The sequence below is a fragment of the Xyrauchen texanus genome, chromosome 36 (assembly GCF_025860055.1).
Source record: "Xyrauchen texanus isolate HMW12.3.18 chromosome 36, RBS_HiC_50CHRs, whole genome shotgun sequence".
NCBI classification, from domain to species: domain Eukaryota; kingdom Metazoa; phylum Chordata; class Actinopteri; order Cypriniformes; family Catostomidae; genus Xyrauchen; species Xyrauchen texanus.
The window spans coordinates 13,740,114-13,756,106 of NC_068311.1; the positions used below are offsets into that span (position 1 = coordinate 13,740,114).

The 15,993-nt window shown below is 38.6% G+C and overlaps 1 protein-coding gene across 1 annotated transcript; it reads left to right on the top strand.

Moving 5' to 3' along the window:
• The first annotated feature begins 1,970 nt into the window (after positions 1 to 1,970).
• On the top strand, positions 1,971 to 15,993 carry sarm1 (sterile alpha and TIR motif containing 1). Its single transcript, XM_052107383.1, has 8 exons — positions 1,971 to 2,831; positions 4,030 to 4,648; positions 5,502 to 5,714; positions 6,257 to 6,348; positions 6,958 to 7,284; positions 10,007 to 10,196; positions 10,467 to 10,588; positions 12,310 to 15,993. The coding sequence occupies exons 1-8, from the start codon at positions 2,377 to 2,379 to the stop codon at positions 12,431 to 12,433; spliced, it is 2,142 nt and encodes a 713-aa protein (XP_051963343.1). The 5' UTR covers positions 1,971 to 2,376; the 3' UTR covers positions 12,434 to 15,993.

A 15,993-nucleotide genomic window follows, 5' to 3' on the forward strand; every position in this document is an offset into this window, starting at 1 on the left:
TTTCCTGCCCTCAAATGTGAACATCCTTTATCACTCACTGCCCTTATTTAATTGATTTATATATGCTGCCTGTATTATGTATATTATTCCTTACTTATTATATACAGTGCGGTAATGTTTCACATTTGTTATACGTTTTTTCATCCTTTTCTAATGTGTTGACTCCATTACAAAAATGATATACCATTTTTAACCATAGTTCTTTGCCAAAATATAATTAATAAAGTTATTATGAAAACTGTTAAACAAACAGTATTAGGCAATATGTCAAATGCATAGGATACAATGGGGCTAAAGGCCCACCGGGGTAAAATGCACCTTTGATTTTATTTTCTCACAAAACACTAAACAGCAACAAAAACTACTACAGTAATTTCCTTAACACCTGTCAGTCACTTTACGCTGCAAAATATTCCTGATCTATGAGATCATTGTGTACAATGTCTAAAGTTTGATTATGAGGTAATTTGTTCTAATATTTAATAATGTTGAAAATGTATGATTCTAATTAAAAATCCCTAAAATTGTCACATTTATTTTTTGACAAAATACTTATTAGACATTTTCAGATTTGTTTAAGGTGATTCAATCAAAAGTTTTTTAGCAACTGTCCAATAAGTGAAAGGATGGTCTTTGGGGTAAAACTCACCCTGTTGCAGGGGCTAAAGGCCCCATAAAACACATTGTTTTCTTAAGTGGGGTGAATAGATTTGTTGAAAAATGTTCAAAGTGGGCTCAAATTGACTGATCCAATCACAATGGAGATTAATTTGTTTATAGATACTTGAGATGTTATGAAATGCTAAATGCGATTGATATTAACAGGAATTTGTTAACACTTTTGTGAAGTGTTTGTTTTGAATAGAGGCCGACCGGTAGTATATTTTGCTGATACTGATAAGTAAGGTGGTGGGAAAGGCAGCTAAACCATTATGCGATTTTTTTAAATCGATATATACAATTTTTAATATATATATATATATATATGTTTTTTACTATGGATTTACTATCTTTATGTATTATTGTATTTACTATATACAAAGAGTCCAAAATGAATACAATCCCAGATTATTTATTTTTTTGTTCAACCAAATCCAAGAATAATCAGGAAAAAAAAATATTTGGTGCATAATGTGGGACATTTAAGTATAAAAAAGCCTGAAACATACGACTGATTACAGATTAATCAATATATTGGTCTACCTCTAGTTTTAAATACACATTATCTTCATTTGTTACTCAAAAGAGCATCTTGCTGTCTCAAATTTTTTTTGCCTAAGTTGACAAATTTTTTCCTATAACCGTTGTTACTGTATTTACATAAAATCGCTTTAACTGTGATACTTGTAAATACTTTAATACTACTATTCTGATGCTAGTGAAACTTTGTAATATGGCACTTTTCTGTCTCCTTTAGATGATTTGGATAAAAGCATCTGCCAAATGAATAAATGTAAATGTAAACCCCCCTGGGCATTTTTACCCCAAATGTGAGGCCCTTTTACCCTGCATTGTGGGTAAAAAGGCTCCCTTGCCACCTTTTTGTAAGAAAATAAATTTTAATCAAATCAGCCTTCCATTTTTATTTCTTTTAACAAAATTTTACAATAATACAAACAATAATTCAATAAAAATGTATGTATAAACTTTCAACCAGAAAAAAAACAGCACATTTTCCTATAAGCCCTTTTGTACTCAAATATATTATTATGCAATATGTTAATTACATGACATCACAATTTGTCATTGGAGACTAATACCAAATTGAGATAAATTATATTGTAGTATTTATAACTCTTTTTTTTTTTTTTTACTGTCAATTCACTCAATTGTATTTTTGCAGATTACAATTTGTCGTAAAAGGTGACATGTTGCATTATCATCTTACACCACCAGAGGAAGCCAAGCAGTAAACTCAAGGCCACTGTGATGCTGAGGGTGAGTGATATATAGCCTACACTGGGCGGGTCTTCTATCGGACGGCGAGGATGCTTGAGGATGCGATGCATTTATCAGGAAATTTGCCTTTATTTACTAATATTTACTAATTTAACAGCGTCATATCGCTCAACAAACATCGCTTTACCTACGCTTTCGCGGGCTTCACCCCAAATCTATCCGAGGGTGACAAAAGGAAACTGGAAATATTTGTCTTTGTCTGCCAAAGCCGAATACACTGATGGCGTAGCACCGCAACCCAACCGGTTAATGACGTTTTACCGTAAATATAAGGAAACAAAAGGCCTATAATTGCTTCTTTGTCATATTTGAAGCAAAGGAATAAAAAAATAAACGCCAGGACTGTTGCCGTGTGCTCAATAAAAGAATCATCACAAGGACACTGCAGCACCTGTTTCTTTAAGAAACAGCTGGTAGATGTTTTTATCCATTGTAGTTTACCTCAGCAAGATCTGCCAGTATTTCTCCATGTTTAGCTCAGAAAGACTCTCGGTTCCTGAATATGTCAGTCGGCTGCACCCCCGGAGGACGGTCTCTGACCCCAAGGCCGTCTCTCCGGGCATCAGCACCGACGTCCAGATCGTGTTGAACGGCTCTCTCCCTGCCCTGCGCTCTGCAATCAAAACACTAAAATCTGCAAAAGATACTGGAGATCTGGATGAGACCCGCCGGGCCATTGCCGAAACTTTCCAGCTGGTTGAGGAGGCCTGGGTGCTGCCCACGGTGGGCCGACAGGTCGCAGAGGAGATCTGCATCAGAATCCGGTTGGATGGAGGTCTAGAGTTACTCTTACAGTTGCTTCAGACACCTGCTGTAGAAATTACCTACGAGTCTGCCAAGCTCCTTGAGCAGATTTTGGTCTCAGAAAACAGGCAAGGAACAGCTCGTCCTATTTTATGGGTGTTTCTTTAAAGCTGAAGTATGTAACTTTTCCATGTGCTTATCCTATCCCAGCTTAATATACATAGACAACTAGAAGTAAGCAATTTTAAGGTTAATTTTCATTAAACCTGTTAACACTGTGTCTCTGTTGCGCTTTGAAAATTCCTATTTGTTTTGAGAGACCTGTTTAGACTCCGCCCACCAAAATTACTCAACCAATGATGTGAGTCGGAGGCGGGGCTATCTCTTTGTTTGACCGACGGCAGGCTGTTTTGAAAACATTGTTTATTTTTGTAATTTCACTAGCAGAAATTGCATACAGCTTTAACTTTGTGCACTTTTAGCACTGACTTTTAGAACATTTTGGAAATTTGTAAGGTTAATTTGACAGCTAAAATTGTACGTTTCCTAAATACAGACAATAAAATAATATTTGTATTATAAATAATAACACCGCTCACAAGGGATATTTTCCTTGAATTCTCTTTTCTTAAAAAAAAAAATCACTTGTCTCATATTTCGTTTCAACCATTCATTTTACTGACACTTTAGTTGACTTGCCAAGTACACTAACTTAAAAAATAAAACGTCAAAATTGTTCGGTGGGATGGAAATGACACCACAACTGTGGGACCATCGTAATTTTGGGGAAAAAAAGCCAGTGATTTTTTTTATATAAATCATTTTCTCACAGTAAATATTTAAATGGTTTGTTTACTTCACTCTTTGTGTAGAATATAATAGTTTTAAACATGTAATAATAAATATATATAATTTTATTTAATAATGGATTTTCAGTCTAATATTGAAAGTCTGTGTCTGGGACAAGGCTAAAGCTGTTAAATCTGTACATACAAGGCGTTTGAAAAGTAACAAAATAAATGATGATGGCCTGGTAAAGAGTTTCAAATTGCAGTTTTAATGAGACATTAATATAAGTAGAAATCTGTTGAATGAATTATGCACTGACTTCATACATTCACTAAAAATTACTATGGGACCAGTTGCTCAACAGTAAGATGCTCCTTGGTTTGACATTTTCCTGTCTAATATAAATTAAATCCATCAATTTTAAATGTCGCTTAAGTGTCCAAAATATTTTTGGGCTACTGTATTATCTTTGTTAGATAAGTGCCTACATATAGCCCAATTGCTATTTTAAATGCTTCTCTTTGTTATTCTCTGCAGGGACTATGTGGCACGCATGGGACTCGGTGTCATACTGAACCTCACCCGTGAACAGGAGGATGCCCAGCTGGCACGAAGTGTGTCGGGTATCCTCGAGCACATGTTTAAACACACAGAAGAGACATCTGCCCAGCTCATCACTCACGGAGCACTGGACACTCTGCTGTACTGGTGCCGTGGAACAGACCCAACTGTACTGCGCCACTGCGCTGTGGCACTGGCTAACTGCGCTATGTATGGTGGGCATCGGTGTCAAAGGCTGATGATAGAAAAACAGGCGGCTGAATGGCTGTTCCCTCTGGCTTTCTCTAAAGAGGATGAGCTGATCCGTTTCCATGCCTGTCTGGCAGTGGCTGTGCTGGCAGCTAACAGGGAGATTGAGAAAGAGGTGGTGAAGTCTGGCACACTGGAGCTGGTGGAGCCTTTCATTGCCTCTTTGGACCCTGATGAGTTTGCACGCAATCTTTTGGATAGTGCAGACAGTATGCAGGGCCGCACAGCAGCAGATCTGCAACACTTGCTGCCTCTGCTGGATGGCACACGGCTCGAGGGGAAATGCATTGCAGCGTTCTACCTGTGCGTGGAGACTAGTATTAAATCCCGTCAACGTAATACCAAGGTCAGGCAGACACTATATTCAATTCACTTCAAAGAGAGCATGTAAGGGCTTGACAATTGTACCGATCTAGTACCATATGTATGAATTGCATGAATAGTTCACCCAAAAAATGGAAAGAACATTCTGTCATCATTTACTCACTTTCTTGTCGTTCCAAACCTGTATGACTTTCTTTCTTCTGTGGAACACAAAATGAGGAATGTAAAAAAAAGTATTTTTCACTTTTTTCCATATAATGAAATAACAAATTGGTAACACTACAATAAGGTTCATTTGTTAACATTAGTTAACAATATTTGTTAACATGAACTAAAAAGAAAAATAATAAATAATGTTTAAAATCGAAAGTTGTATATATTAACATTAGTTAATGCGCTATGAACTAACAATGAACAGTTGTATTTTTTATAAACTAACATTAACAAAAATGAATAAAGCCTGTAGAAAAGATATTGTTAACTGTTAGTTCATGATACCTAATGCATTAACTAATGTTAGTGAATGGAACCTTATTGTAAAATGTTACTGACTAATATAATTTTAGTTCCACAGAAAACGCTTCCTTATGGCATCAGAACAATTGGAATATAGTGCACGATTCGCATGGACTACTTTTATGAAACTTTTCTGGTGCTATTTTTGATAGCACCCCATTCACTTTCCTTATATGGAAAAGAGTGGCCAGTACTTTCCTCAATATTTCTCCTTTTGTGTTCTATGGAAGAAAGAAAGTCAATTGGGTTTGTATTGATACGAGGTTGAGTGAAAGATATAGAACTGTAATTTTGTAACTTTCTCTCGAATTTCAAGTTTATATTCAGTCTGTATATTTTTTTCCTGGATTTTTATACAGATATTTCAGGAGATTGGGGCTGTTCAGAGTCTTAAGAGAATTGTCATGTACTCCAGTAATGGCACAGTTTGCTCTCTGTCTAAGCGGGCCCTCGCGATGATGGGCGAGGTTGTCCCGCGTCGTATCCTTTCATCTGTACCCAACTGGAAGAGTGGAGAGGTTCAGACCTGGCTGCAGCAGATTGGCTTCAGTGCATTCAGTGATCAGTTTCAGGTTTGTACAATGCTCCCATTTCCTGCTGAACAAGATAAAGGTGCAGGGTATAATATCATATTTCTGTTACTCAGTCCCAATGCCGCTGTCTGCTACTTCAATACAATTATGAAAATATTACTTTCCAAAGATTTCCAGTAGACAGAAAACATGGGTTGTGAAAACGATATGTAACTTAGGATCTTAAAGGGATAGTTTACCATTCTGTCATCATTTACCTACTCTTATGTTGTTCCAAACCTATATGTCTTTCCTCTGTGATGACATAATTTTCATGATTTGGTTAACTATCCCTTTCAGACAATACAAACTATTGAACAGACTGTACATTTATCCCTCACAGCCTTGTTTTTGTTCAGGTTAAGTTAAATATGGTGACTATCATGACTATGTCTATTAGATACAGTTATAGGCCAGGCCTGTATACTGTCATGTTTGTTGACAGTAGTAGTCTTTTATGCCTTTATATGGGCATATGTGTAGTTTTTAGTGTAACTGTTGAGTACAAACTTGATCACGTTTTGGTGCACTGTGTGTCTCAGGAGCTGCAGGTGGATGGAGATCTACTGCTTACTATCACAGAACAAGATCTGATCCATGATTTGGGCATGAATTCTGGGCTCACTCGCAAAAGGCCAGTACTATCAATTGTTTAAAAAATCTTTGATTTAATAGATATTTCACCATTTACTGACCCTTGTGTCATTCCAAACTCGTACGTCTTTCTTTTTTTCCATGAAACACAAATAGAGATGTTAGGCAGAATGTTAGCCTCAGCCACCATTCACTTTCATTGTATGGAATAAAGAGATGAAAAAGTGAGAGAAAGTGAGATGCATCTCTTTTTTGTGTTTCAAAGATGCCATACAGGTTTGGAACAACATGAGGGTGAGTAAATGAAAGAATTGAAAAAATATTTAAACACATTTACTTAAAAGTGATTGGGAGCACTTTACAAAAAGGTTCTATTTGTTAACATTAGTTAATGCATTAGGTATCATTGAACAAACAATGAACAATATATATTTTACAGCATTTATTAATCTTAGTTAACACATACAAATTGTGATTTAAAAATGTATTAGTAAATGTTGAATTGACATTCACTGTTAGTTCATGTTAACTAATGTTGTGAACAAATGGAACCTTAAAGTGTTACCAAGTTATTTTTGTTACATTATTGTAACATTTTTCCAATTTCACTAAGAAATATATTATTGTAAACTGTAAAAATTCTGTGCAGGTTTCTAAGAGACCTGCGTGTACTGAAGACCTACGCCAACTACTCCACATGTGACCCTAATAACTTGGCAGACTTGCTGGCGGACATAGAGCCACGATTCCGTCAGTACACCTATGGCCTGGTTCAGTCAGGGGTTGATCGGAAGAATATCGTCCATATTACAGACCAACAGCTGCAGTTGGACTGCCAAATAGAGAATGGCATCCATCGTGCCAAGATCCTCTCTGCCACCTGCTGTCCCGCTAAACCCTGCTTAACTGATTCCCAGCCTGCTGGTCCTGATGTATTCATCAGCTACCGTCGCACCACTGGGTCACAGCTTGCCAGGTTAGACCACACATGGAATGGCTTTCATCCAGATATTATAATAAACTTTACAATAATACATGTACTGGTTTGCCCATGTCCTACTTTAATGTGTGTAAAGATTTGAACTGTCGGACTTGACCTTATTTTAAAGTCTACATCTGTTTCAACCTTTCTAACATTCAATCATCATTACATGGCTCACTGAAATATTTGATTCTGATTGGTCAATTATGGTAAAATATTTTTATATAATGACCACTAAAATGTTTATTTGACTTGCAGCCAATTTCCTATATTGTGCTGGTGTCTCATAGCCCTCCGCTGTCTTGACTTCTCACATAATAATACAAATTCAAATCTGTATTTTAGGTGTAACACTTAACAATAAGGTTTCATTTGTTGAAATTAGTTAATGCATTAGGTATCATGAACTAACAATGAGCGATATTTTTTTTTACAGCATTAATCCATGTAAATGCTAGTTGATAATGAAAACGCAGTTCATTGTTAGTTCATAATGCATAAACTAATGTTAACATATACAACATTCAATTTTAATAGTGTATTACTATATTTAAGGGATAGTTCACCCAAAAATTTAAATTCTCTCATAATTTACTCACCTTCATGCCATCCCAAATATGTATGACTTTCTTTATTCTGCTGAACACAAACAAGGGTTTTTAGAAGAATATCTCAGTTATGCAAGTGAATGGTGGCCAAACCTTTCAAGCTTCAGAAATCATATAATGGCAGCTGTGACGAGGAGTGTGGGGCCGTGAATCCGCACAGCCGACCCCCAATCAGGCTAATTGCCGGTTCCCACCTCCTCCATGCCCATTTTAAACCGTTACATTGGTGCCGAAGCCCGGGAAGGAGGAGGGATGTGTGTCGTGGAGTCCTCGCCCCTGCTGTCTGCCCAAAGGATCAGCCACGGCCGTTCGTGAGGGTAGGAGGGGCTCCCTGCCAGCCACCTGGAGCGATGGAGCCGCTGGGCAAGGAGGCGGCGGGAACCGGATGAACAGTCAAAATAATGTTTAATGAAAATTTAAACAGAGACACACACGGCAGCTGCGTGTGGCTCTCTCTCTCCCAAACTGCCACAACCAGCTCGGCCTTATCCCTATCCTTAGCCCAATTGGAGGCCGGCCGTGCGGACTCACGGCCTGCCCCCACCCTCCTCCTCGTCACAGCAGCATAAAAGTAATGCATATGACTCCAGTGGTTTAATATACACTGTTGGCCAAAAGTTTGGAATAATGTACAGATTTTGCTATTTCGGAGGGAAATTGGTACTTTAATTAATCAAAGTGGCATTCAACTGATCACAAAATATAATAAGAACATTACTTATGTAAACAAAAATCTAGACAGGACCCATTTCCAGCAGCCATCACTCCAACACCTTATCCTTGAGTAATCATGCTAATTTGGTACTAGAAAATCACTTGCCATTATATCAAACACAGTTGAAAGCTAATTGGTTCGTTAAATGATGCTTAACATTGTCTTTGTGTTTGTTTTTGAGTTGCCACAGTATGCAATAGACTGGCATGTCTTAAGAATGAAAAACAATGGCAAAAATAAACAGCCTTCTCTAGAAACCCATCAGTCAATCATTGTTTTGAGGAATGAAGTCTATACAATGCTTGCAATTTCATACAAAGGTGTACACTATAGTCTTCAAAGACAAAGGACAACTGGCTCTAATAAGGATAGAAAGAGATGTGGAAGGCCAGATGTACAACTAAACAAGAGGATAAGTACATACAAAATATACACCTCACATGTCCTTAGCTGACAGCTTCATTGGATTCTACCTGCTCAACACCAGTTTTGTGTACAACAGTAAAGAGAAGACTCAGGGGTGCAGGCCTTATGGGAAGAATTGCAAAAGCCACATTTGAAACAGAAAAAGAAACACAGGCATTGGACAACAGATAATTGGAAAAGAGTGTTATGGATCTTAATCCCATTGAGCTTTTGTGGGATCAGCTAGACTTTAAGGTGCGTGAGAAGTGCCTGACAAGACAGCGACATCTATGGCAAGTGCTACAGGAAGTGTGGGGTGAAATGTCACCCGAGTATCTGGACAAACTGACAGCTAGAATGCCAAGAATCTGCAAAGCTGTCATTGCTGCACGTGGATTATTTTTTGATGATCTGAACATTTAGTTCAAATTGTAATAGTAATTTTTCACATTAATTATGTCCTGACTATACATTGTAATCAGTTGAATGCCACTTTGGTGAATAAAATTACCTATTTCTTTCAATAAGAGCAAAATCTGTACATTATTCCAAACTTTTGGCCGTCAGTGTATGTCTTCTGAAGCAATGCAATCACTAAAGGTGAGAAACAGATCAATATTACATTTTTTTTTTTTTACTATAAATCTCCTCTATCATATTGAAGACATTTAACCACTGAGGTCTTATGGATTACTTTTATGCTGCCTTTGTGATTTTTGGAGCTTTAAAGGTCTGGTCACCATTCACTTACATTGAAAGACCTACAGAGCAGAGGTATTCTTCTAAAAATCTTAATTTATTTTCAGCAGAAGAAATTAATTATTTTTCAATAATGACTGGGCTGACTGTACATTATTCCTTACTAAATTAAAGTGAAAGATGGGAGTTTGAATGCTTCAGTGGCATGTGTGGACCAATGCAGAACTCAATAACCCATGCAGAAAATGAAAGTTCTTGACCCAGTGTTTTCTGTTCTCTTTCTCTGCAGCCTGCTAAAGGTGCATCTACAATTACGTGGTTTCAGTGTCTTCATTGATGTGGAGAAGTTAGAGGCTGGCAGGTTTGAAGAGAAGCTGATCACGAGCGTGCAGCGTGCGCACAACTTCATCTTAGTGCTTTCAGCCAATGCACTGGACAAATGTATGGGGGATGTTGCCATGAAGGACTGGGTACATAAGGTCAGAAACATAAATCCCCCTTAATCAAGCTGCACTTAGAAAAGGCCTCTTTATTCTGATCAAGGTTTAGGTCATTATACAAATGCTGCAATTTGATTGGACAATTCACTGTCATGGAGTTCATTGCCTGCATCTCTTCAAGATAATCAATTTTTTTTTCTCTCAAAACAAGCAAAAACATCCTTCTGCCAACACCTTTATATAAAATTATGTATTAATATTGTTAATTTGACATGTGAAGCTAAACATTTTCATTTGCGCTATCCGCAGGAGATTGTCACTGCTTTAAATGGAAAGAAGAACATTATCCCTGTCACTGATAACTTCATTTGGCCCGAACCGGCCTCTCTGCCCGAGGATATGAGCACCATTCTCAAATTTAATGGCATTAAGTGAGTCAACACTCTGCCTGACTAAACATGTTGGTGCCAAGTCAGCAACACTATGCTTTATGCAGTTACTCTATGATTTACAATATACAGCTATTTTTTTCCTAATCTAGTTTATGCTTTCTCAGGAACCAGCTTTATTTAAAACTGTACGTCTTCACCAGAATCTGATCCAATAGTTTTACTTCTATTATCACACATATTTCAAAGTGAAACAGGACACAGTGGCAAGGACATGTATTTGAACCCTTTGGATTTAGCTGGTTTTCTGCATTTATTGCTCATAACATTTGATCTCATCTTCATTAAAGTCACAAGCATAGACAAAGCACAATGTGCTTAAGCTAACAAACCACAATTATAATCTTTCAGTCTTTATTGAACACATCCCATTAAAAATGAACAGTACTGTGGAAAAAGTAAGTGAATTCTTAGGCTTAAGTTTACAAAAAAATACAAAAACGAATTAGAGTCAGATGGCAAACCTGGAATCCAATTTATGAAACGAGATTGGAGGTGTGGATTATAGCTACCTTGACTTAAAAAAAACCCACTCAAACATTTTTAGTTTGCTATTCATAAGAAGCATCTCCTGACATGGACCATGCATTGCAAAAAAAAATTTTCAGAAGACCTACGATAAAGAATTGTTGCTTTGCATAAAGTTAGAAAGGGTTACAAAGATATCTGGAAGAGCTTAGATATTCATCTGTCCACAGTTAGACAAATGTTCTATATATGGAGATGATTTAGTACTGTGGCTACTCACCCTAGAATTGGCTGTCCAGCCAAGATGACTCAAAGGGTACATTGCAGAATGCCTAATGAGGTGCAAAGAACCCTTGAGTGACAGCTAAAGATTGAATGAATCATTGGAACTGGTTAACATCTCTGTTCTTGAATCTACTATACAGAAGACATTAAACAGGTGGCTTACCCTTTGTGGTGTCCATGGCCAGCACCGCCGCTCCCTACACACATACTACGCAGTCGGCGTAGGGCACCAACTACCTAGGGAGGCACCATCTTACCCTATGAGGGCACCAGAAAGTCCACCGACTGCCCTTACTCGCATGATAGACGTTATTCAAGGACCCGAAAGCAGTTGCGGAACACAGACGATCGCTTCACGCTCATATCACGTTTTATTGCTGCTATTATATTATTGCTGCCAAAGGAGGATGGGCCAGTTATTAAATCCTATGGTTCACTTACTATTTCCACAGCACTGTGAATGTTTAATGGGATAAAACATTAATTAATAAAACATGGGTGTTTAATAAAGATATGCAAGATTATAATTGCTTGTGTGTTGATGCCTTAAGCACATTGTGCTTTGTCTATACTTGTGACTTTGATGAAATTAGATCACATTTTATGAATTAATGCAGAAAACCAGCCAATTCCAAAGGGTTCACATACTTTTATTTGTCACCGTATTCAACAAAACTTGAGTTAATTTATTGGAAATGAAACGGATCATAAGAAGTGCGCATTTTTAGGGTTAATTAGAGCAATTTGTTATGTCTGCCAAAAAGGTTATTATTTTTCAATAAAAGATGTGAGCCAATGAATTGTGCACAAAAAGTAATTGAATGTGCTTTAAGAAAGGAAATAGGGTCAATTTGTATTTCATGTAATGTTGACTATGTTGGCAAATTTTAATTGTATTTTTATGTTGACTGATGTTTAACTTATCTAAATCTCTTCTTTCAATAACACAGGTGGTCCCATGAGTATCAGGAAGCCACTATTGAAAAGATTCTGCGTTTCCTTCAAGGATGCCCCAGCCTAGAGAACCCAGAAAAAACAGCAAAAACAGACAAAAAAGATCCACATAAGAAATAAGACATCTGTCCGTATATAAAACCTTATATCATAATGCATGGTATGTATAGGCCTTCCTAATAATAGCCACCATGTAACAAGAACACTCCTGTTTATTACTCAGAGGCAGTATTTCCTTTGCCAATATGCATGTAACATATTTATTTACATTTTTTCTCCCAATTTGGAATGCCCAAATCCCAATGTGCTTTTAAGTTCCTTGTGGTCACGTAGTGATTCGCCTCAATCCGGGAGGCGGAGGACGAATTCCAGTTGCCTCCGCATCTGAGACCATCAACCCATGCATCTTATCACATGGCTTGTTGAGTGCGTTGCCATGGAGATGTAGTGCTTCACGCCATCCACTGAAGCATCCAAGCTCACCACGTGCCCCACTGAGAACAAACCACATTATAGCGACCACGAGGAGGTTACCCCATGTGACTCTAACCTCCCTAGCAACTAGGCCAATTTGGTTGCTTAGGAGACCAAGCTGGAGTCACTCAGCGAAACCCAGGGGTGGTAGCCAGCATCTTTACTACTAAGCTATCCAGGCCCCATGTAACCTGTCTGAAGACACAAGTGGCTTTTCCATCTTATATTCCAGAATATTCCTGGTTATTTACAACTCAATGTAGCCGTCCATAGACATAAATAACCTGAAATATTCACAGCTCCATCCACTGGACTGGGTCTGGTGTTCCCATTTCAGTGAGATCAGTCAGCAGGCTGGTGACATCCAAATATTTAGGAACAAACCTACAATATTAGCCAGCCAGCCCCAGGAATTGTCTCACCTCCTTTTTGGTCTTTGGTCTCGGACAAGCCGCAATAGCTGCTGTTCATTTGGGGATGCATTTGTACATGACCCAGGTGGAAACCCAGATACCTTTCTTTCACCTGTCCAATTGCACACTTCCTCAGATTTGCTGTTATTATGGCTCTCAGATGCTGGATATGCCGCTGCCAATCATTGCTATAAATAATAATATCATCCAGGTAGGCAGCTGCATATGCAGTGTGCAGGTGGATAATGTTGTCCATGAGTCATTGAAACGTAGCCAGGGCCCCAAACAAACTTAACGGAAGGGTAACGAAATGGTGTAAGCCAAACAGAGTGGACATTTCTTTTTTCTCAGGACATGGGAGTCAAGGGGATCTGCCAATAACCCTTCGTTAAATCCAGTGTCGAATAAAAGTGAGCTGCACCTAACCGATCGAACAGTTCGTCAATGCGAGGCATTGGGTACCTGTCGAATTTAGACACCGTGATAACTGGACTGACCCGTCGGACCTCGGTACCAAAACCACTGGCCCAGTCTCTGTAGGACTTCTTGATCACACCAATATCAAGCTTGGCCGTGAGTTCTTCCCAGACCACTTGTTTCTTGTGTGCACCACCACTCATGGAGTCTTCTCAATGTGATGTTCTATGAGATTCGTATGACCGGGTAGAGCTGAAAACACATTCTAAAACTCCTATTGCAACCTGGCAACCTCACTGATTGGGACAGTGAGAGGTGGTCTCCACAGGTAACTGGGGTGGTTTGATGGGCGATTTTTGATTCCACCTCCGGACCCAACTCTGCCCTCTCTGATACTACCATAGCCAAAGCCACGGGTACCACCTCTCTCCATGGTTTTAGGAGATTCAGGTGGTAAATTTGCCATGCATCGCCTCTATCTGTTCATTTTACCTCATAGTCGACTTCCCTAACTGACCGTGTGACCTCAAAAGGCCCTTGCCACTTGGCCTATAGTTTAGAACTTGATGTGGGTAATAACATGAGGTCCTTATCTCCCTGTGAGAATTCCCATAGCTGAGTGCCCCTATTATACAGCCTGGACTGCTGTTCCTGGGCCTGAAGCAAATTCTCCTGTGTTAGTTGCCCCAATGTTTGGAGTTTTGCTCTTAATTTCATTCTTACTCTCTGAAGGTCCCTCCTCCCAATTTTTCCTCAGAACATCTAGGATGCCCTGAGGCTTGTAGCCATATAGTAATTCAAAGGGGGAAAACCCTGTGGAGGCCTGTGGGACCTCTCCTACTGCAAATAACAGGGGTTCTAGCCACTTATCCCAATTTCGTGCATCTTTGTGTACGATTTTCTGAACCATATTTTTAAGGATCAGATTAAATCGCTCGACAAGACAATCCGCCTGAGGATGGTAAACACTGGTGCGGATCGACAATCCCCAGTAGTTCATAAAGTTAATGGAGTGTACGTGACATAAACAAGGTGCCCTGATCAGTTAGGATCTTTATCGGGATCCCAACTCAGGAGATAATTTTAAAGAGTGTCTCCGCAACACTGGGTGCCGAAATGTTGTGCTGGGGCACTGCTTCAGGATATTGCGTTGAATAATCCACCAAGATGCCCTCATGCCGTCCGTTCTAAGGGAGTGGCCAGTGGATTCACCAACTGACATTCGCGACACCACTTGCTTACATCCCTGCGAATGCCCGGCCAATATAAATGGGCCATGAGACAATTCAGTGTCTTATCTTGCCCTAAATGTCCCACCATCGGATATTATGAGCTGTCTGGGAAGCTATTTTACGGTGGCTTTTCAGAACTAACAACTGTGTTGTGTTTTCTTTTGTTTGGGCGTCCTGCGTCACCTCATACAACCGGTTTTTAATAATTGAAAAGAAGGGGTAGGAGAGCGCAGTGCCGGGCTGAAGCTGTTGACCATCAGTTACTCTCACTTGGTCAAAGGCATGCCTGAGAGACCCATCTCTTGTCTGCCCCAGAGGGAAATCCCTCAGCGGGTGAGGTGCAGCCATTTCTATAACTCAGGAATTTTAATAAATTTCTGCATTATCAATAGTATTAATGATAAGCATAGTTGCTCTCTAATCTTTATATACAAGACAAAATAAGATAATCTTTGCTTTTGTTGGGTTACTGATTCAACATTTATGTACATTAATGAAAAAGCCTTATGAAACCATTGAACATACATGAACTTTGACCTTTTTGGATTTGATTATGGAAGTAATATAGAGGTCTGAATATTATAGTGAACTGTTGATCTTACGTGACTGTCTTCAGGTATGTGCAGATTATTACACAGGTTGTTACAAGTAATTTACTACATTATGAGGCAGGTTTGCTTATTCCACAAGGCAAAGTACTAAGTTTTCACATCTGCCTATATTCCATTTATCACACCGGTTCATGAAACTCAAATCAAGTGTAAATCATTATGGTCATAAATCACCTCAAAACTGTATTAGAAAATATCCTATTAGATAGTATCATGATTTCAAATATGGCTTTAGGGGCTTAGGATTTGCTGGAATAATATGCATTAAGTTAATGGTATATTTTCACTGTGAATAAGGTGTACCCAAATCACACATGCAAAGATCCTAATGAACATTAACACCTCAAGTTGTGTTCTGCTTTATCCTGCTTTTGGGCTCCCTACTGTCTTGTGATGTCTGTTTGGGTCTCTTTTAAATAAAATACAGTGCATTTAGGAGGTATAAATCTGACTTGGTCAAGTGCTTATGTACAAAATCTGTATAAAGACCTTTTCTTAAAAATAAATAAATAAAAAGCAATAAAATTTGTTTT

Bases quoted from the DNA above. Each gene is read 5' to 3' on its own strand.
- sarm1 (XM_052107383.1), top strand. From the start codon at position 2,377: ATGTTTTTATCCATTGTAGTTTACCTCAGCAAGATCTGCCAGTATTTC. The intron at 2,832-4,029 runs GCAAGGAACAGC...TATTCTCTGCAG, and splicing joins ATTTTGGTCTCAGAAAACAG to GGACTATGTGGCACGCATGG. The intron at 10,197-10,466 runs GTCAGAAACATA...CGCTATCCGCAG, and splicing joins TGAAGGACTGGGTACATAAG to GAGATTGTCACTGCTTTAAA.